Raw genomic sequence first — 21,882 nt, 5'->3', positions numbered from 1 at the left:
TCAGGAGATGAAAGGATACTTCAGGGTCGTGACACCACCTCGTGTCTTCTTAGCATCTACTCAATAATTCTATGTCATTTGGCTAATGTTATCTGCCCTACTTTCTGCTTTTCCTGGAAGCTCAGCTGCTGAAATTCAAGATTACCTCAGAGTTACAGAGCTTACTTCCTCTGCAGAACATCTGTTCGTCAAGATGAATATGATGGATTGTTAGGGATAGATGTTTCAGCCCTCTAAACTCAGGATGTGAGAATGGAAGTGCAACAATGAGACCAGAAGTCCAGGAACTTGATTCAGAGCTCTGATTTGACTTTCTCACAAGATAAAGACACATGGCTTTGATACACAAAAACTCACAGACAGATGGAAGGATCCCCAGCCCACAGACAAAATGGACAAATGCCTCAAACAATAGCTTTAAATATGTTTGACTAAAACCATCCCTTAAATAGAAAAGGGAAAATGAAATAAAGCAAACAAGAATAAAGTGTCTATAAATTAATACATTAAAGAGTACAATAACTCCACAACAAATTATTAAGGCTAGAGTTAATATAACTTAAGGAAACCGATTGCTCCCTCCCCCCATTCCTCATTCCTACATGGTTTAGTTCACATTGAGAACCAGGAAATTAACCTCAAAGAAAACAAGGATTAGAAATCAAGGCAAACAAGCAACCATGAAACAAATATTACATTATCAGTCGAGATCGTGATTTCCTGTGTTGCTTTGTTCTAATCTGACCACAATTCTCCCTCCTGCCGGCGTCTTAATAAACCTCACTCCACTGTTACTCGTGCGTCACTGAGGCACATGAGTAATCTTTGTGTGGGAAATAAGCTTTAAAAGAGTTTTGATAGTGCTCACTGTCTCAGCTGTTAAACGTATCCGTCATCAACCTGCTAAATGGTGCACTGAGGAGGAGGAGGAGGTGAATCAGTGCTCCTCAGTCTATTTTATACTAAAAGAGGTGAAGTAAAGCTATTGATATGATTGATTTTGTTATGATTTAAAAAAAATAATTAATAAAATAATAAAATAAATGTTATTGGTGTTGACAGCATAAATGTTTTTTTTTCAAAATTGACCACAAAAGCCAAAGATATGATGATATTGTTGATTCTTTATGGGGATGTCTATAAAAAGCAACTGAATTCCGGTAAATCTCTCTCTTTAAGGGGAACTGTTAGACCACATACCTCTGCCAAGGCTGATTGGCCACTCTATCACAATATTGCATTCACATGTATTGAGATCAGATACATCCGGATCAATATCTTGGTCCACAACAACTTTCACTTGTTTATAGAAATTGGCATTCTACACATGAATTTGTTTTCCACTAGGATCTCTGCATTACTTCTATGGAAATTGACAGAAATGTTGAAAAACGTTGTGTTAAACAAAATCCTGGATCGACCCCTGATCCAGATCAGCACCAAAACTTGATTGGTTCTTCTCTGACCCATATCGTATCCTTCCATCCTTCTGTTGAGTAGTTTTTGTGTTATGCTGACAAATGCAAGACGAAAGCATAACCTCCTTGGTATGTTTCCTGGTATGTGATGACGTGAAGGCTCTGTGAGATTATTTTAAAAGGCTTAGTCACTCAAAGGATTTTCCAATTCAGGTGCAAATACCACACTTTTTTGATACCATACTCTGAGGAGGAGAAAGACAGTAGAATTATCAAAAGCATTATTGGCAGTGGAAGTAACGATCAAAGTCAGAACATGTCTGATCAAAGAATGTTGGAAGAAAATATGTTTTGTAGTGATTTATGGACACAGTTCAGTGTGTACTCTAAAAGTATTAAGGTTAAATATCTAGCCCTGCAGTGGTGTTGGTTTCACCCTCCCACCAAATGGGAACTGATGGAGCTCAAAGGCTGTTGAAAAAAGCAGCATTCTCTTTGAAGCAAACTTGCACATCATTCACAGAGACCTCTGAACACATCTGTGTACTCGGAAAGGTGAAGTTCAAGATGAACCAGTTCAAAGACTCACATGAACTTCACTCTCTCAAACATGCATGTATAAATTAATCTGCATGATTCAGATAATACATGTATAGTAGAAGGAATTGCCCTTTGTTCTTCAGTAGATGCAAAACCATTTTGATCAAAGAGGCTTCATTCAGAGGCAAAAACTGTAAAGGAGCCTTTTTATAGATGAATCATACAAGATCCCTATATATCACATGGTGTGGAGTTCATCGTATGTTCCCATGTCTGCTGCTTCCCTACGTTGGCTTCCTTGATAAAGATGAGTGGCAGTGAAGATTCCTTTCAGGTTGAGATTTGAAGGAACCCTGTTTAGATTACAGGTGATGAATAATACAATCAGGTTTGGTTTGAAAACTGAGTCAAATTGGCAAAATTTTCCGACGTCTGCCGTAATGAGGTCAAAGCACTGCTTATGTTCATGCATCCTTTTAAAGATCTCAGTTCATAGCAGCACAGAATATTTCTGTGTTTTATCTGCAGTGCCTCACCCACCTCGCTTCATATCCCCTACAGTGAAGGGCTGCGAAGAGTGGGTGGACACTCCAAAAGGCTTCTGACAAAGTTCAAAGTGTCTTTTATTGAAGAGAAGAACTACTAGTGCTGTGCGATGAGGTGCCTGCCCTCCTTCCACCTGAGAATACGACTGAGCTTCATTTGAGCAAAATAGATGAAAAGTTTCCACATTGAAATGAAGCGCGGGGGATGAGTCACAAATCTAGAATACAAGATGAAAACAGGTCTCGCAAAGAGAAGCGACCGCTTTCAAAAAGTTTGCGGCCCCAGTGTATTTTGATGCCTGATACTATTCACTGCGTCTCTCTTGTTTGAAGCTGACGGTGTTGTGTGTAGTGTAGCTTCAACTTTTCTAGCCTGGGACCTTCGGGATGAGAAGAATTGTATTCTCTGTCCCGAGACTAATACTGGAAGTAAACTTAAACACATGAAGTCAGTACATTTATCACAGAGTTACTGCCCTTGAAAGGTTAGTGGATTCTTAGGTGGGTCACAGAAGTATCTTGTTATTCACTGGGTCACAGTCTAAAACGGGTTGCGAGTCTCTTTTCGCTGGGTTCCCACATGACAAGGAGCAGTTTGTCATTTTCTTCTCACAAGATTAAAACAAAATTCATCAAATTTTGGTCCTGCGGGTTGAAAAAAAGAGAACAGAGGACTGCATTTTGTGAGGCCACCCCAAATAACTTCTCATTATCTGTCATGTACCGTGTCACCCTCAGGAATACACACACACACACATGCACACACACACACACACACACGCACACACACACTGTGTATCTTTTAGAGGCTTGTATCGATCCACCAGCTGATGCTTATCGGCCACATCCTCCTCTTTGACCATCCAGACCTGATAGCATCTAGATAGACTCACAATCACACTCGGTCATCAGAGATAATACACAGTGTACTGCTGTTCTAATGGAGATGTGTGTGTTGAAGAGCTACAGTCAATGGAGTAAAGGCCTTTTTCCCAGTTGGCACTGTGTATTTTTTCTATAGCTTTTCAACTTGATGGCTTAGTATTATATTGAACTGTAGGTAATTGGTTTATCTCAGATGGCATAGGAAATGTTTGTATTTGTTTGTTTATATTTGCGTTTTATTCAGTCATTATATATAATACAGTACGTATAAATAATACATACAGTATAGAAAAGTCAGAAGTCTATGTGGTGACTGAACGGGCTCAGGGCAGAACAAAATGCTTATATATTCCTGCCTACATGCTCCTATACAATATACAATTATACATTGTTTAACAATAATAACAATATAATGGCAAAAATATATGTGAATCTCCTTTTATTCCCATTTTAATTTTTGGGTGTAAGATCACATTTGCTGTCCCCTAGTAAATTGAATTTGCTCTGAGAAATGATTTTCTTTGTAACAACATGATAATGATAATTCACTTAGAAACAGTGAATTAGTGTGTTCATAGAAACCAGCTCTATGAAAGAATATATATGGCTCTTTTTTTGTAATACACTACTGAGTTATGATATATTATTATATTATTTGCATTTTTACTTATATTTATACTTATAAGTATATATATGTATACTTATAACATTGGCCCCTGCAGTGACAGCAGCAGCTGTGCTGAATATAAAAAGCACAACTCTGACTAATATAGCTGCTAGTGCAGTAAACACAACACACAATAACTGGGCTGTATTCAGAGCTCAACTGGATATTTATGGCTGAGCAGTAACATTAACTGCAGTACACTGCAGGGATGCACATACATACAGACAGTCCCCCACAGTCAACCCACCGGAGAGCTACTCACCCCACTGCAGCAGAGGTACCCTCACAGTGACTCTGTCAGAGGGCCGTTAACGTGTTTCTGTGACTGTCAAAGCTCTGCCAGACCTCTTGTGTCTCCAGCTGAGGAAAGGAGAGTTATCTCTGGGTCTGTCTGTGCTTCTCTGAGCGATGGTCAGTCCTTTGTGTCCCCTGACCATCCACGTTGAGTAGCCACAAGGTCACACCCCCTCATTCCTCTGTTGTATTGTTTGAATCAGGGGGTCACAAAGTGGGGTGCGGGGATCCCTAATGGTGCTTGAAGGTTTACAAAAAAGGGGACCATTTTGCACCTGAATTCCATACACTTCCTGAATTAACACATCTAAAATCTAAAATCTTCAAATGGGGGGGTCTAGTTTGTCTCAGGTAAGGGGTCCTTGAATTGCAAAAGTTTGAGATCCACTGGTTTAAGTATAATGGAAATGAGGCTTCCAGCTATAGTTAGGGTGGTACTGACCCTTTATTTAAGAGGGAAAGACATACATGCATACATAAACATGTATGTTTTCATAGGTCCCTTTTGAGAACAGAACATTGAATTGTGTAATGTATGTGAACTTGCCTTTTGGCCCAATAATGTGGCTGGATTTAGGTCCCCGCAACATGAGAAATACCTGGACACTCACACACACTCAAGCACACTCACAAGGTGAAAGCAATACCAGGCCCAAAACATGGCTCAGTTTGTGGTTTTTTAACAATGTTGTGGAACGAGTAATGAGAAGCTTTTAGAAACCGCCATCATCTTTTGGAAACATACATTTTAGCAGCGAGGACATTGTGAATTGTTTTCCTTCACCAAAGTGAACTAGTTTACAGAATCAGTGCTCTGTCCCAGGTCTGCACTGAACTCAAATTTAGTGTCTCTGGAGGTTTTTTGTCTTGTCCCCCTCTTTGCAGAATTTTCCTCAGTAAAATGTCCTTCTAACTTTAACAATCTCGAAACTCAATGAAAACAATTTGCATGCATTTTACCAACATTTTCAGTTAAAAGCCCCAGAGGGTTCTGCAAACAGTAATTTAAATTAAAATTCAGAATTAGTTAGGAATAAATCCAATTATAGTCCAAGTGTGTCTTCGTAAAACCAACTTCTAATCCATCATATCACATATCTTTGTTCTGGATAAAAATATTTCAGGAACTGTGAATTTTCACTCAATATTATAGAATTATTTATTATTTTTAGCACAAAATCCTCATCTCATTCACCATTCTAGAGAAGTGGATGCACTTTATATACTAAATGTAAATTCATCACTGGTGGCCATGCTACAGAATAAACAATTATATCTATTTTTACATATCCTCCATGATATGCAGTACGGTGGTTCTATATAAATATTGTCTCTAAATAGCTGTCAGAATCTAGATGGGTGGAGAGTCCAGACCTCAGCCAACGCTAATGCCTCATCTCGCTATATGTTAAAGAAAGAACAACATAGAAATCGGTTATGTGTTTTTTTCTTGGTCCTGCTAACAAACAAACTAACAAACAATCGTCAATTACAACTGCATGACTGGCGGAGGTAAATAGCTGTTATGTTGCTTTTTTCTTGTCAACACCACCCCCAACACACACATACATTTATGATCCATTCAGCTCATGGAAGCTTCTCCATTCATTAAATATTCTAGTCCCTGCATAAAGTCTCTCCATAAATCATACAGGCGTGTGTTTGGTTTTCCCAACCCTCCGACATGACCTACAGGTGCGCACCAACAGGCCCTTCTGTTTTTGTGGAGGACAATCTCCATCCCACATCTGTATTTTCCATGATTGGAATAACAAAAACTTGATTTGAAGTTACAGGATGCCTGGGAAGTACAATGTAAAAACACTGCACAGTAGAATGTACATTTAGCAGGAGAATGAACCAAACCATTTCTAGACAAGAGAGAGTTTTATCCATTGAGACTTTGTTCAAAGTTCAAAAGGACAAGCAGCCATTAGCTGCTGACTAAGGAGTACATACAAACCTAGATTGTCAAGATTCTGGATCGACATCGTACAAGTGCACATTAGAACCAAATACAATTTCATCTGGCTCACATATGTAATTATTAATGCTTTGGTTTTCCGTAAATGCTGTCTACAGTAAAAAAGTAGTAATAATATCAGTAATAGAATGAATAGATACATATGGTACAAACTGATATACAGGATATTGCATGTAACTGAGTAGACCTATATCTACGAGCTGTACACACACCACATGTCAACCAGCTGCTGCAACGATGGACATTAGATTACATCTGTCCTCAGTTTGACCTCCTCTTGAGTTTTTACATAAAGAGAGTTCCAGCAGTCACTGCATATATACACAACCTGTAAGAAGTATCCGATACATGCTCAGAGTGTGGCAGAAATAACGAGATGTTTGGATGTACGGGCTGATAACACTCTCTCCTTGTGTTCCCTCGCTGTTGAGTTATGAGAGACAGACACTGAGAGGTGAAGATGAAGTTAATAGTTAATAAAGAGGGAGAGGAAAACACTCGGGAGGAAAAATGAGTCTAAATATGAGGAAGTATTTCAGCAGATCTACAGTATATGGATGCAGTCTTAAGACTTGTCTGTGTATTGATTGAATGGAGAGATCTATTGGGGCTACTAGCATGAACCATTACACATTATTGTGGCATTCTCTGGGCCCTGTGAGTGTGTGCATGTGTGTTACTTTCTGAAGATTCCTCCTCTAAGGGTATGACTATATTATAGTTTCAAACACAGACATTGCTCAACAGATGACGCGTCCTCCATCTCCTGGGACATGTGGTCATTATATTCAGACCTTTTTCTGTCTTTTGGTGTGTTTGTGTGTGTGTGTGTGTGTGTGTGTGTGTGTGTGGGTCGATGGGGTCTCGTCCCCTTCCTCTCCAGAAACGGTTCACTGGACTGTAACGCTAATCCTTGGGGACCCTCTACACAGCGGTGACCCCCCCTTGACACTCACCCACATAGACAACACACAAAGAACCCCTCATCCATCATACTCGGAGGTTGTCAGTGCCTTAGTGAGGTGGCCTCATGGGTGACAGCCGGCAGCCAATGGGGGCTCTTGCCTCATCTCTGACATCAGCGTGCATTTGACGTCTCCATCCTGATAAAAAGTCATTTGAAGTGAAGGAAAGAAAGTAAACTGACGACTTTAAGTGTTGGATATAACTACAGTGAATGTCATGTTTTCATCCCATAAAACCTCCAACTTTCATTATCCATCAGGATAATTGAACTTCATAAACATCATGCTCCTGCCTCCACATACAGTTGTTCCGTTGGCCTGAGTCTTCTATCCCTTCCATCGTAACATCGTATCCCAGCAGCCAATGAGGAGCAGGAGATAGGGTGGGAGGGGAAGGGGAGGGTAAACAGTTAATATGAAGTTGGTGTTCAGCCTCAGTGACAGCTGGAGTTCCTGGCTGCAGGCGTCACTATGGTTACATAAAGAGCAGAGCAGGTAGGAAACAGAAAGAGGGAGGATCAGATGAGAGAGATTAGGAAGGTGTGTGGAGACTGCAACAGAGAGGTGTGGTGTTGATACATGTTGGTCCCCAAGGTTTGAGAATAAAGACTTCATGTCACATGACTGATTGTTGCAAGCGCCATCGACCATGTGCTTGATCTCGCTAGCTCTTTACTTGACTTTGCCATTTTCTTAACCCTTTGCGGCCCTCAAAGGATGAGCATTATAGTTAATGGATGAACAGTTATAATGCTTATTCCTGAGCATTGTTTTAAGACAACCTCCTAAAATCTGACAGGGTTCTGAAAAACATTTCCCTGAAACCAATAAAAAGAGCCTCACCAATAATATTGACCGTTGTCTTGATCACTCACACACTGTAAATCTAACACATGCATTGCCAATTGTATTAGTTGTAGCTGTGTTGCTTAATGCCAGCTTTTATGCTTCTATAGTTTAATCTTAATAACAGATCACTTCTGTCAGACAGATGGCAAAAACTAAAATAGTATTGATCCCAAATCAGCCTTGTATTACTTTAACTGTACAAGCAATTACTCTTGATCTAGCCACTATCATAAAAGACATAAAAGTAGATGAAATAAATATTGCCCTTTTGAATAAAGATCCAATGGCTATGCTTGAAGATAGTGCTTTGGTTGTTATGGCTATAATGAATTCAGAATGATATCAACACTGTGTTCAAATGTGAGGAGGAGTCCGGCTTATGTTTGATATAGACGACCAACGTGCTTCAATAGATCCATGTCTCTGCCTTAGAAAATAATAATAATAATATTAATAATGGTGTAACCCAGGATATTTTGTGTAGTTTGCCCAGTTACAGATGTTCCTGAAATGCGTGCACCTGAAGCTACTGTTACTGTTGCAGGTGATGCTGAGCAGCTGCACACAATAGAACACATGTACTACTTGCTTAATTAGCCGGGGGCCCTACTCAATGTGCGTAGTGAGCATAAATGGAGGTCCCAGCACATTCAGCACTAAACAATTACATATATTGTCAATAAATGTGTGGGTTTTTTTCAGGTTCCCAGGTCAATAAGACCAGCATATAAATTTGGAAATTTAAAATCCCAGAAATGTACCCTAACGTCTCTGCGCCCACAGATGTGCAAGCAACTGACTGAGCGGTTGTAGATGTAATAGAAATGTTACATTCATTTTATCTTGGTAGCATGGAAGGCAAACTTTGTTTTTGTTCTAAAAGCTTACCGTCCCACCTTTGATCACAGTTTCCTTGTATTTGGCCTCAAGGCTACTGTAAAACACTCCACAGGCCTCAGAGTGCACCAGCTTACTGCACAGAGCCAGAGGGAGAGATTTAGCCTCAGACTGGAGTGTGTGTAGTAGTAGGTGTGTAAGAATGAATGTAAATGTATTTGGTTAGTGTATCAACTGTGTTATGTGCATTTAGGGTATATGTATCTAAATGTAACACTGTGTGTTTGTGTGTGCGTGTGTGTATTGCTTGTGTGGGAAGTAGTCTGGACAGATATAAGTGGTGTGTATGACTCCCATGTTGCAGCGCTCCACCCCTGCCTCGCTCTGTTGGGAATCTGACCTCTTAGACTTTCATCCCCTACTTTAATAAACAAGTGTATGGCTCCCAAGACCTTGCCTCGCCTCCTCATCTCCCCCTCTCCTGTCTAGTTCCCCTCCTCACCTCTCCGGTGGTTTATGTCAGCTCATCCTCTGCATCAGCGTTCATCCCTGACTTGCACTGCAGTAAATTCACATCTCAACGAGCCACTCCCTTAGATTCACCTTGTTTTCCAGTGGTCACCAGTTGCAGACTGCTTGTACTGGAAAATCTGTACTGGTGCAGAGCTGTCGAAAATAGTTTCAGGAAGAGAGAATGCACACTCTACCTTGACTCTCATGCCTGGATCAAACAGATATGGGAAAACAAGGTGTTAATGGGAGAGAAGGAGAGAGGACGTATGAAAAAGATCAAGTGTGAGTGGGAGGATGAAAAAAGAGAGGGGCGTAAAAGTGAGGGATGAGAGGAATCCCCCAGGTAAAGAGATTGTTGTGATGCATTGTGTAGAACTGCTCTGTTATCTGATGCAGACTCAGCTCTAACACCTGTCACCAGTCCTAATGAAACAGCTCCCACAATCCCCTGCTCCCTACTCTTTTGTTCACTCCCTCGCTCCGCTGCCTGCGTGTGTGCGTGTGTGTGTGTGTGTGTGTGTGTGCGCGCATGCGTGTGTGTGTGTGTGTGTGTGTGTGCATTCATCCTTACTCTCTGTTCTTCCTGTATGTGTTTGTGAAATTGTGAGTCTTTGCAGGTCTTATGTGGCTAAATGCCCTAGTGTGTGTGTGTGTCTGTGTGTAATTCCACAACTGGATGCTTGAGTCTGGTCTGTGCAACATTAATAATGACTGCTCCTTCAGATGAGATACTGCTCTGCTACCACTGTCTGTCTGGGAGGAGCGTGCACACACACACAGCTTTTTTCGCCCTGCCTTACATTTTATTAGAGGCTAGCAGTAGTTCATCTGCCGCCATCTGTGAATACTTATAACTTTCACTGTCAGCCTCACTAATTGACAATCTGCTTCTCTCTGCTCACTCGCATCGATTTCATCTCCTCCTCCTTCCTGTGGAAACCTATTGACAAAACATGATGATTTTAAGATTTCATCAGACAGAAGCCTTTGAGCAAGTCATTTGTAAATTGATAATGGATGTAGAGTGTGGGTATCAGTCGTTGGACGGGTATCTTGTGCACTTCTCCAACTTCTCCATCCCAAACTTCCTCATTGGTTTAATGTCTTCCTGCAGGTCACGTACAACTCGATCACCTGTGGTTTGAGTGAGTCCAGTAAATTCCTCCAGAGCTAAAGTAGAACTGACCTCACCTGTAGAGCACCTTGTTGTTTGGTCTTCATGTGGGATGAATCCCAGAAGAATCCTTAAATGTTGTTGGAGATCAGGATCAGGGCGCAGGTTCTATACTTATTGTAATATTTCAGTGATTTCTCAGGAAAAATCTGTGTAATCTGGTTCTGCTTTATTTAATTTAAGAGGACTGTTGGGTCTTGCTGAAGGTATGATCTCCACTGAATGCTGTTCTAGTCTTGATATTTTTCTTTTTTGTGACAATTCCTTAGACAGGAAATTAGCTTTTGTAATGACTGTATTTGTTCAGGGCGCCTTAGCTGCATTCCCGCCCAAGACAATTGTGACTGGTTTAAAGAAATACTGTTTTCAAAGTGTATTTTATATGTTATATGATATGTTGAACTACAGGTTACTTCATTTTCAAATGTTCCTTGAGGCGTATTCCAATCTTCACCTTCCCATATGTCTTCAGTGTGGCTCACCTGCGGCTGTGGGAGCGTGCTGCATTACATTGATGGCAGAGTCGAGGTGTCTCTGGGTGCCATTATGTCCAAACCTCTCTCTACCCTCCACACCCTCTCAGCCGTTCCCAGGCCAATCTGCAAGTCATTACTGATGCTCCATTACACAGTACCTCAGCACAGCCTCATATAGAGATGACTCTGCAGTATGTGGCTGCTGGTGTGGTTTAACGTCAGGTAGTCATTCCTGATTAATGCAGTTCCCACTGATTTATCTTGGCAGATACAAACGACTGATATCCTAATAGGAGAATTACAGTTTTGCTTAACAGCGCTTATGGTGGAATATGACTTAATTTAAAAGCTCTACATTGGTGGGTTTTTGGGGCCTTTCTGATTGTTTCCCTCATCTCCAGAAGAGCATTAAACAAATATTAGTGGATCTCAGTTCAGCAGTATTTATAATATTGCAGAGGCTCTTTCTAACCACTCAAGCTTGCAGAATATGCAGAATAGTCTCTCATTCAGATTTGATATTAATTATAATTTTCCACAAGCTAAATGTCTAGCATATTTGAACAATAAGGAGGTAAATCACCACTATTATCAGTAAAGTGACACTTGACTCAAGCATCATGGTGTAAAGTCACTTTACAGAAGATGTTAAACACGTGGTATGAGCAGGGCTTCCAGCTGAGAGCTGCGTATTGTCTTTTGATTTACTTAGAGCTGAAAAAAAAAGAAAAACTAATGGATTTCAATTATTGTTAGTTGTCAGTTAATATGATGCAAAGCCAAACATTTAGTTTTTGATTGAAGAGCAGCAAGGAGCTGCTGAATAGAAGTGCTGACCCCTCCGACGTCTCCCGCTCTAATCCCCAAACTGTGGCTGGTTTACTGTACAGCCTCATAGAATTAACGCTGCCTCTGGCTCTCAGTTTTCTCCACAAATAAGAACATCATTTTGAAATAAAAGAGAGAAAACATACCTCCTATCCATTTTAGCTTTGTATTAGGAGAAAGGGTTGATTCCAAAATGACATGCGCTGCCACATTTAATATTTAGTGTTTAATAAGTAGGACTAAAATGGTTCCTCGAGAGTGTTGATCATTTTTAAGTAGAGCTTTTGATTCTGATTCAAATTCAGATTCTTTGTTAATCCCAGAAGTGCCACTTGTCACACTGTCTAACCCATGTAAATAATTAAGAATAAATAAATTAGTACCCACAATTTTCATACATCAACATGCCACCAGTGCACAAAGCAGCAACATCAACAACAATAACAATCAGCAACATAAAGCTAGCAGCCTGATAGCAGATGGAATGAAGGAATTTGATTCATTTTACGAGCTGGCAGATATTAGCCCTGTTCTGAGGTTGTGTCAGGAAATGATTTTCCTTAAACTACAAAATTATGATGACAATTGGTTTTAGCTTCCTCAACAAATGTATTCTTTAGTTTCCCCATTTGACAAATAGTGTTTGTATCACATTTAAAGTTGTGAGTCAACAACCTCTCTCTTGCTCTCTTGCTTGGCACACACAACGTTTGTTGATGGATGAAGGAAATAAAAGAAAACCAATTAATTATTATGGGCATAAGAGAGTTATGCAAGGTCATGATCCCAAAAAACAATCATTAGATTCATTTTTAAATCTTAAGTTTTACATGTCAGTTGCAATAAATCAGCATTGTCACTTACTGTATCTTTGAGTGTATTGGATGTGGATTTTGTTATTATGTCAGAGAAGAAGTTATAAGATTTCCTTATTCTGCCTCCTGCTGAGAGCTCCTTCCTTCTCTTCCAACTCTTTATTCTTTATATTTTCTCTCATTTTCAGGAGTGTCCCCAGATCCTTCCCTCCACTCAGATCTACATCCCTGCTGGCGTCATGAGGCCGATCACCCTGCTGGCCCAGAACCTGCCGCAGCCTCAGTCTGGACAGAGGAACTACGAGTGCATCTTCCACATCCAGGGCAACACGCACAGCGTCCCGGCTCTGAGGTTCAACAGCACCAGCATACAGTGTCAGAAGACCACGGTAAGACTCAAACACGTTCACGTGCACATGCAGCTACAACTACAGCAGCTCACAGACCTGATATCCCCAGCAACGTCTGCTAACCTGAGAAATGTGAGTTGGTAGATTGAATGAGGGCCTTGTTATTGACTGATTACCACCTCAGCCAATTTCAATTAACGACCTCTCTGCTCTGACCAATCCCAGGCTGTTAACTCTGTCAGCAGGAGCTCCGATAGGTTTAACCATCGGGAGGCTTTACAGTTGGTTAGTTGCAGCGTGAGACGGAGAAGGCAGCAGTAATAGACTGGCGTGGCGAGCAGTCGAAACCGAGGCATGTAGCCACAGGGACTGACTGTCGCAAAGCCGCTCTCTCTTCATTTCCACCCTTCATTCCTGCCTCTCAGCCCCCAGCCAAACTGTCCCCGCTAATGGGGAGCAGCCGTTTCAGCTATGTTAATTTCCTCCGTTCCAATCAGAGCATGAGACAGAGGAGAGGCATTTTAACGACACCAATTATGACTTACTTAACGAGACATATTATTAACATTTCAGCCGCACAGCGCAGCGCTCGCTCACAATGATAGGTCCAATACAGGGAGTTCCGCAGTTTAAAGAGGCAGTGGGATCCAGTATGTGGCTTTGGCAGATTGCACCGGCCGCCTTTTCTTCAGCCTGTCACACACTTGTCAGGGGGCTGTGGGTCGTTTAGCCGGCTGACGCGTTACCGCTGGGCTCAGAACACATCACTGATTTGTGGCCACTCGCTGTTTTTTGAGCTCTACCCAGTCACCCACTCCCTCATCACACAAAGGCAAAGATTGAGCTTCAGCTTTGTGAAACTGGACACCGTTCAGCCTCTGCTGTCGGATGGTGACATGGAAAATAGTTCTGGGGGACATTACTGAAGTGGATTTTTCAGATTGTAATGATGGCTCCCAGAGTTCCTTTGTGCTTAGGAGAGCTGTGCATATTTAGCAGCTTGTGTTTCTGTAATAGCCCCATTTGATTGACTTCTGTTAGATTTTACTTTTTGGGTTGTTACTTCTCTTATCATTATTATTCTTAAAAGCCTGTTGAACAGAGGGAGCTGCAAAAAAACAGCAAATGCTAAACATCAAATTCAGAAGTGCAGATCCTTTTATTATTGAACTATTCCATAAACCTCAGATATGAGCTGATTTCAGACATGCCCTGAACTCCAGATAATCTCCAGATATTATCCGGAGCAGCTGTATATACAGAAATGTCCACGTGAGAGGCTCTAGACTTTCTCTGAAGCTTCTCCTGCCAGTCCCCACGTAAGAATTGCGAAAAGTGTCTAAATGAGCTCATGTTAAAGAACAGCAGGAGATTATCTGGAGGATTCAGTGAAGATGCCATGAGAGCTTTTTGTGATAAGAGCCGACGCTGATGTTTTATCTACTAAACAAAAACATTATAACTCTATGTCGTGCCTCTGCCTGCTGGACCACCCCTCACCTGAACGCTCTGAAGGTCTCTATGGTGTCTGAGTGCAGAATCTCCTGCTGCGTGTTTCTCATGTGAAAGGCAAACTCCGGAGAAAGTCTGGACCCAATTGTGCGGACGTTCTCTGGAGTTCAAGTCTGAAAAGGGCGATGGTGAGGCACTTTTAAAGTGATGACTTCTGTCACTGACAATGAAAAGCTATTGCTCCTAAAATAAGAGCTAAACCAGGTATTATATGGAAAACCAAACACAGCAAGTAGCAGTTTACATTCCGTGTTTGATACACTCATTACCACTGCTGCTGCAGAGCAGAGAGTTTCCTCAGCAAAACTCTGATACAGCGGCGAGAACCAAATGGTTCAACACACGTATGCACAATCGCTCACGTCTTCAATTGTCAGTGTGAGCTTTAATGTTTTGTAAAATCCCAATGTTGTCTCTGCTGGAAAAATGTAAGGCCTCAACACAACTTTGCAGCTGTTGCTGAAGAGAGTGGTATAGTGTGTGTGTGTCTCTCCACGCCCCCGCCTCTCTCCCCGTCAGGTGGGACTGTGATAGGATCCAATTAAGGGAGCTGTAGATAAAATGATGATGAATTGCTGTTTTGTGGTAAACTGACGGACACACACATACACGCACAAGCCTGGCAAACCACTAAAACACACAAGAGGGAAGTAAAAAGACAAAGAGAGAGGCAAAGAGGAGGTGAGGGAATTCGGAACAGACAATGACGACGCAACAAAGAGTACTATAAGGACGTAAAAAGAGGGAAAAGAGAATAAGAAGAACAGAGACAGACCGGAGGTGGGTGGGGGCTAAGCTCAGCAGACGTATGGAAGGAAGGGAAATAAACGAATGAGGTAGAAACAGATGGAGAGAGAATGAATGTGGAATATAAAAGATGTGTATGTCTAAGAAAGGAATGCTGAAAGAAAAGGAATTATGATCCGCGCAGAAGTGGGAGTGAGAATAGAGGAACTGGAGGACCACAGGGTGGAAGGACAGCTGAGACGATAGGGAGCGAATTTCAAAGTGATTCAGATGTGTAGTGATGGTTTTGGATATATTTACGTCTACATTACAGGAACAATTATATCAAGTTAATGTTGGGATACTCTGTCAGGACAAAGCAAAGATGACTCACCACCTTTCCACTGAACAATCGCCATGATGCCTTTCGGTAAACCACTTGAAAGACCAGCAGTGCTCATGTATCTGCACAGTTAAATATGAAGCTAACTTCAACATCATGTTGATCTTTATCCTTTTTTTTTCTTTCTTTTGCGATGTGAACCCAGATAACTACACCTGGATTGAGATGTTCAACACAGATCTGATCTGAGTGTTGTGTCAACACCTCATCGTCAAATGGGAAATGCAGTTTGATTTGAAACGTGTACATTCACATTTAATAAGTAGAGTTGATGACTGCTGACTTTATGCTACAACATTGCACAAAAAGCAGGTTTCATGTATGCTGTCTTAAAATCATACTATAAATAAATGAGAGACTCCACCAGTTTGTTATATTAGGTTCTGTTTACTCATTAGTGCAAATACAGCAAAGCCTGTGATGATCACTCCTGTATATGAAGTTTCCCTCTGTGGTTCTCTGGTTCTCTGATGCTCACTAAACAGAGTAGAGAGGTTTGCCTCTCGCACTGGCCACCTAGCTTTGTAAAATGAAAGGTGCCATATAAATCCATGTTAACGTGATATTATTATTTTTATCAAATTGGTAGATTTGTTGCAAGTTGCGTTTTTGTGATAATAGAAAGTCCTCATGCTGTTCATTCACTTTAAAAGAGCTATAACCAGCAAGGAAGGATCCAAAACCCAGAAAATAAATGGGGTAACTTCACCAACCACACTCTCACTCACTAACCAATGTCACTTGACTACAAACAGGTTTAGTACTTCCCACCGTGGACATATTGGTATAGTTGTCTCTACGTTACAAATCATAATTCCTATCTTTTTTCACTTTAAGGCTTTTTTATATAGTTTAATCTGACCCTGACTCATTAAAATAAAAATGTCTTCATCATCACCATCATCATCATCAATATTCACTTCCTTACAAATTTGGGACAGCCATACACACACAATTAATCAAATTAATTCATAGAGTCAGTTTAAACATTATGAATAATTAAAAATGTCATTGGAAGAGTCTTTCCATCCATATGTAAATGTTTCTTTTACCTCCCCTTCACTAGTAATTACTTCCTCATACATAATAATTAGTGTGTTTTCAGGAACAATTAGAGCAAGAGAGCTAACGCAGAGGCTCGACACATGCAGTAGAAGATCCATGATTGAGAAGCAGCACCCTGGTAACCATTGTGTTCAGTATCCTGAGCAAGCGGGTGTGTGTATGTATCACAGCTGCTGTGACGGGGACAGTAGAGTGTAATAAATCACAGAGAAAATTAGCCAGCAGTACATGTACACTCATCCATTCAATCTTACTGTCTCTTTGTGCATTATTTAGCCCCTCGCCCAACACTGAATCATTGAACTTGCATACTCAAATACTCCGGGGACCCAAAGTATGCATGGATGATCACAGGAAAACACATACACACATACACACACAGGCACCCCCAGATAGGATACATGCGAGCTGCGTGGATACATACTGTTTTGTTTCATGGACAAACACACACACCCTCCCCAGGGGTTTGGAAGCCCGATGTGAAGCAGACATATGGAGATTCTCCACATGATCCTCTCCCTAATCATGTGGAGCAGACGGAGACTGTAGCATCAGCAGCAACCAGCAACCTGCTTTACGTGATTTATTACACCGACACACACGCTATCAAACTCTGTGTGTGTGTGTATGTGTGTGTATGTGTGTGTTTCCTACTGTAAGTCCATGCATCTGGCACACTTGCGAGCGGCACAGTGCATGTTGGGAGGGTGACAGACTGTTTGTGATTTCACAGTCCACAAATTGTTCTCCACTTGGCACAAGTCTGGACCCAATGTAACACACATACAGTACCTTTGCAGTACTTTATACAGACGTGCATGTTCCTCCTCAACATTAAAGCTAGGGTGGGTTGGCCTGGAACAGCGAGCAAGAACAGGCTTCAATATGCAACCGATAAGTCCCACCCCCTCTCGCGAACGTGCACTGACAACTGCTAGAAGATGAATCCTTTGTGAATCTCTCGCTAACTTCAGAGAATCATCTCTGCTTCAACAGTGTGTGTCTCTCCGGCTTGTTAGACTTCAGACATGTGCAGTGTGGGCATGGTGTGTGTTGACAGGCAGGTCGGTTACAGACAGGTACGCCAACCAATCATTTAATTCATAAAGTAATGATCAGTCATCAAATAAAGATACAAAGTGTTTAAGGAACAACTTGCTAACCCTTTACCTTTAATTTGTTCTGTCAAAAAAAACAGTAGGTTTAGCAGCAGAAACTTGGACTTGTGTTTGTCTGCTTCGTGTGTAGACAGTGGTTGAGGAAGTATTTAGATTCTTAAGTAAAAGTAGCAAAACTGCAATATCAATATACTCTATTGCAAAATATATTATTTAAAATAATAGTTTGGATTTATATTAATGCAATCATGTCTAAGTAGATATTTTGTGTTGGTGACCAAGTAGTCACACTGCCATATAGTAGTATGATTGAACTATTAAATACATAATATGTTTTATGTCAAATTAAACCTGTGAAAGTAAGTAGGGACTATTACTGTAATATAAATGTCAAGAAATAAAGTACAATATTTCCTTCTGACATATATGCATACAAAAAAATGGAAAATGTAATCAATATCTATGCAGTGCTTGAGTGAATTAGACTGATTCTAAAATATTTAACCAACATTGGGGAAACATTGTTTTTTTTTAAATTAAATATTACAATCAATCAATCTATCAATGTATTGTCTACGCCACTTTTATCCTCACCTGAACTGAAAACCTTGACTTGCCTGAACGTAACCACGTTTCAATCTTAATTCCATGGTCAGGAACAAATAAAGGTGGAGAGTATCTGAATTTATCTTGACTGTGTCAGTAGCAGTCAGTGCTAAGATGCATAAAAAACCCTTAAATGTGTGTGTGCCCACTTTGAAGACCTGGAAATGTTCTATCTGGATCTGAACTAGACCAAATTGTTCTTTGAGATCTAGGGCACTGTCCCATGCAGAGCCAAAATGTTGTACTCTAACCTGGCCAGGAGACACAGATAAAGTGTCGGGCTGTGACATATAATCCATGCCAAGAAAGTTGGTAGAGCACATCCAGATCTGACTGCTATTTCTTCCTGTTTACTAGCTTTAGCTAATCCACTTTCATCTTAAAAGTAACTCCAATCATTTCCCTACTGAAATGAAATAATGACAGCTGATTATTATATATATTACATTTTATTATTTATTATTCACAGTCTTTGTTCTTTGTGCTCTCTGAGACGAGTCTTACCCCTGCACTCTGACCCTTCACCTCTGGAGCAGGGGCACTTGCTCGGGGACACACACGGGTCATCTGTTATGTTGTGGCCACAGATGCACTTTGAAGTTGATTGCAGTCGCTGTACACACTCAGCCTTTTCATCATGTATGATTGTGGCTGGGTCAGTTTGGATTCAATTCAACTTTGTTGACTCAGATTCAGGTAATTGGTACTGGACTCAGAGACTGGGGACTCGAGACTTCACTCAGTGTTATTAAGTCAACTACAACACTGGTGGTGCATGATGATACTTGCTTTACTGCAATTCAGTAGTTTTTAGATACTTCAGTATTTCCATTTTCTGCTATTTTAAACTTTTAGTCCACTATTGTCTTTTGTACTCCTCTACATTTACTCCAGTTATGTTCCTGCAAAGTTACAACTTAGATGTCTATGATGTTGTTTTGCTGTAGCACACAAATATATATTTTGATAATTATTTTAATAGCAAAGAAATTGAATGAAAAATTATGTATTTATTTATTTTGTGGTACTTTCTTTCGAATATTTATTAAATTATTTTCATTATATTCCTTTGACGACCATACACCTGTTTTGTTAACAGTAGTAGCACATTTTTATATTGTTGTGTTGGTACTTTATCTTCAGCTCTTCTTCCGCCTCTGTGAGGGGAAGTGAACGGTGTGTATTGGCACTAAGCAGTTTGCAGATATGTTCAATATAAAGGCTTTTAATCAGGAGGATATTACAGTTCTTCACTACAGAACAGTTGTTTAATGTAAATCAGTTGCACATGTTCATATATATGCAAACAACACATGCAGGCTTAGTGCAGAAGTTAAAGTGTTTTTATTGTTTATTATTTGATTCATTATTTGCATTTTTTAAGTTGTAGTAATCCATTAATGTGTGCACAGTATCTGCTTTAATGCACAGACAAAGGAAGAACAATAAAACAGGAGAATTCCATTTACTAAAGCCCCACTGAACTGAACGGAACTGGAATGAAGGGCTTGTGTGTGTAGCCGTGTGTGAGCAGTGTATTTTTAACACACACTATCCTTCAGCGTATCCTTCAACATGACTAATTACAGGAGGGTGACCTGCACATGGACGCGCGCACATATGCACACACCTCTCGTTTTTCTCCTACTTTCTCCTCCTCTCAGCAGCCAGCTGCTCTGTTTTGTTAACATTGGCAGTTTTCGGTTCACTCAGACATTAAAACACGGACACACACAAACACACACACACACACACACAAACACACTAGCCATATCTATTCATACAGTCCATGGAGACATGCAATCCATGGAGACGATTCATGTAGCGAAAGAATAAACGAGTGCAGGAGCAGATAACGAATGAACCCGAGCCAGGCTGGTGTGTTACTATAATGAGGCCAGGGACGGCTTTGTGCTCACCTTGTACTTTTTACACCTCCTCCCCTCCCTCGCCTTTTTTCTCCTCTTGTCACCTCTCCTCCCCCCTGCTCTCTTATTGCCTTCTTGTTCAAACTCTGTTTCCTCCAACTGTCCTCTACTCGTTGTTTGTCCCATATGTTGTTTTCTCCCTGTGTTCTCTCTCTCGTCGACCTCTTTTCCTCCTTTTGTCATCCTCACATTGCCTCTTGTTGTTTCCCTCTTTGCTCTCTGTTGCTGTCCTAATCTCCTTTCCTAATTCCACTCCTCTCACTGTCCCCTTCTCGCCTCTATAAGCTTTCCTCCATTTACATTCACCCAACTTTTCTGTCCTCTTCTTCTCCTCTCCCCTTCCCATGTGTCCTCTGCTCTACTCTTCCTCTCCTCGGCCTTGCCTCGTCTCGTCTCCCCTTTTCTCCTCTCCTCCCTTGGGGGGTTACATGCTATGAGTTGGCTCAGGTAGATTAATTACATGCAATGACATGGAGGAGCTGGCCAGAGGCTTCAGTAATGAGTCTGATTACTCATCTCCAGCAGCTCCGGGTGCTCAGGGGAGGGAAGTCAGGACAGTAGGCCAGCAGAGGGGCCTCTCAGTGGGGGAAGAACAACTCTCACCCACAGGGATCCACTGATACAGAGTTTTTACAAAGCACTGGTGTCCCCGCTTTAAGATCAGAGTGCCAAAAGTCAATGACATGCTGGTAGTCGATATCTCTATAGTTCAATAAGTAAAGAAGATGTACCCAATACAGTTATATATGGACAAAGCCATGCCTTACTCTATGTATACACATATATTCCTTTATTTAAAAGAAGAAAAGCTGCAGGCTGCCGCAGGACAAAAATCCAAAATGTCTAATCTCCAGTAGACCAGAGGAATGCCCAGTATGGAAGAAATCCTAAATAGAGGCCAAGAAGGTAACCCAGAGCGGGATGGCTGAGAGACAAAAACATAATTAAACGCTAGAAATGTGGAAAAAACAAGCGTGGATAATAAATCATAAAACAAAAGACAGCTACAATTCCTCATCAAACCATGCCAGACACTTTTTCTTAAGACAGATGATTCTAGGTAAAGTGTTGACTTGTTCTCAGCCTGTATGAGTCAAAGCAAGAAGCTTGAATGGATTTTTTTGTGTTTGACTTTCTCATTGGCTGCAGTTTGAGTACAACACATGTGATGTTATTGGTTGAACCGTGTCCCTCCATATCTTCTCATACTCACACACATACACTCTCTTGGTAACAGTGTTAGAATGTGCAGTAAATAAGATTAAATCTGCAGAAACTAACACATATTGCTGTTATATTAAAACTGGTCAGACTTGAAGGTCCAGTGTGTAAGATTTAGGTGAAAGGGAACTATTGGCAGAAATTTAATGTAGAATAATCCTCA

At 40.9% G+C, this 21,882-nt stretch overlaps 1 protein-coding gene across 1 annotated transcript in view; it reads left to right on the top strand.

The window, feature by feature from the left end:
- The window catches only part of LOC109630998 (plexin-A1-like), a 281,886-nt gene that overhangs the window by 177,267 nt on the left and 82,737 nt on the right, over positions 1-21,882 (top strand). The window contains exon 12 of the mRNA XM_020089564.2: positions 12,979-13,179. Within this exon, the coding sequence (XP_019945123.2) occupies positions 12,979-13,179 (201 nt within the window). The remainder of the gene's footprint in view (positions 1-12,978; positions 13,180-21,882) is intronic.

The sequence above is a fragment of the Paralichthys olivaceus genome, chromosome 6, assembly GCF_024713975.1.
Source record: "Paralichthys olivaceus isolate ysfri-2021 chromosome 6, ASM2471397v2, whole genome shotgun sequence".
NCBI lineage: Eukaryota > Metazoa > Chordata > Actinopteri > Pleuronectiformes > Paralichthyidae > Paralichthys > Paralichthys olivaceus.
Note: the sequence above shows the minus strand (reverse complement) of the source record. Positions and strands in the feature narration are given on the sequence as shown.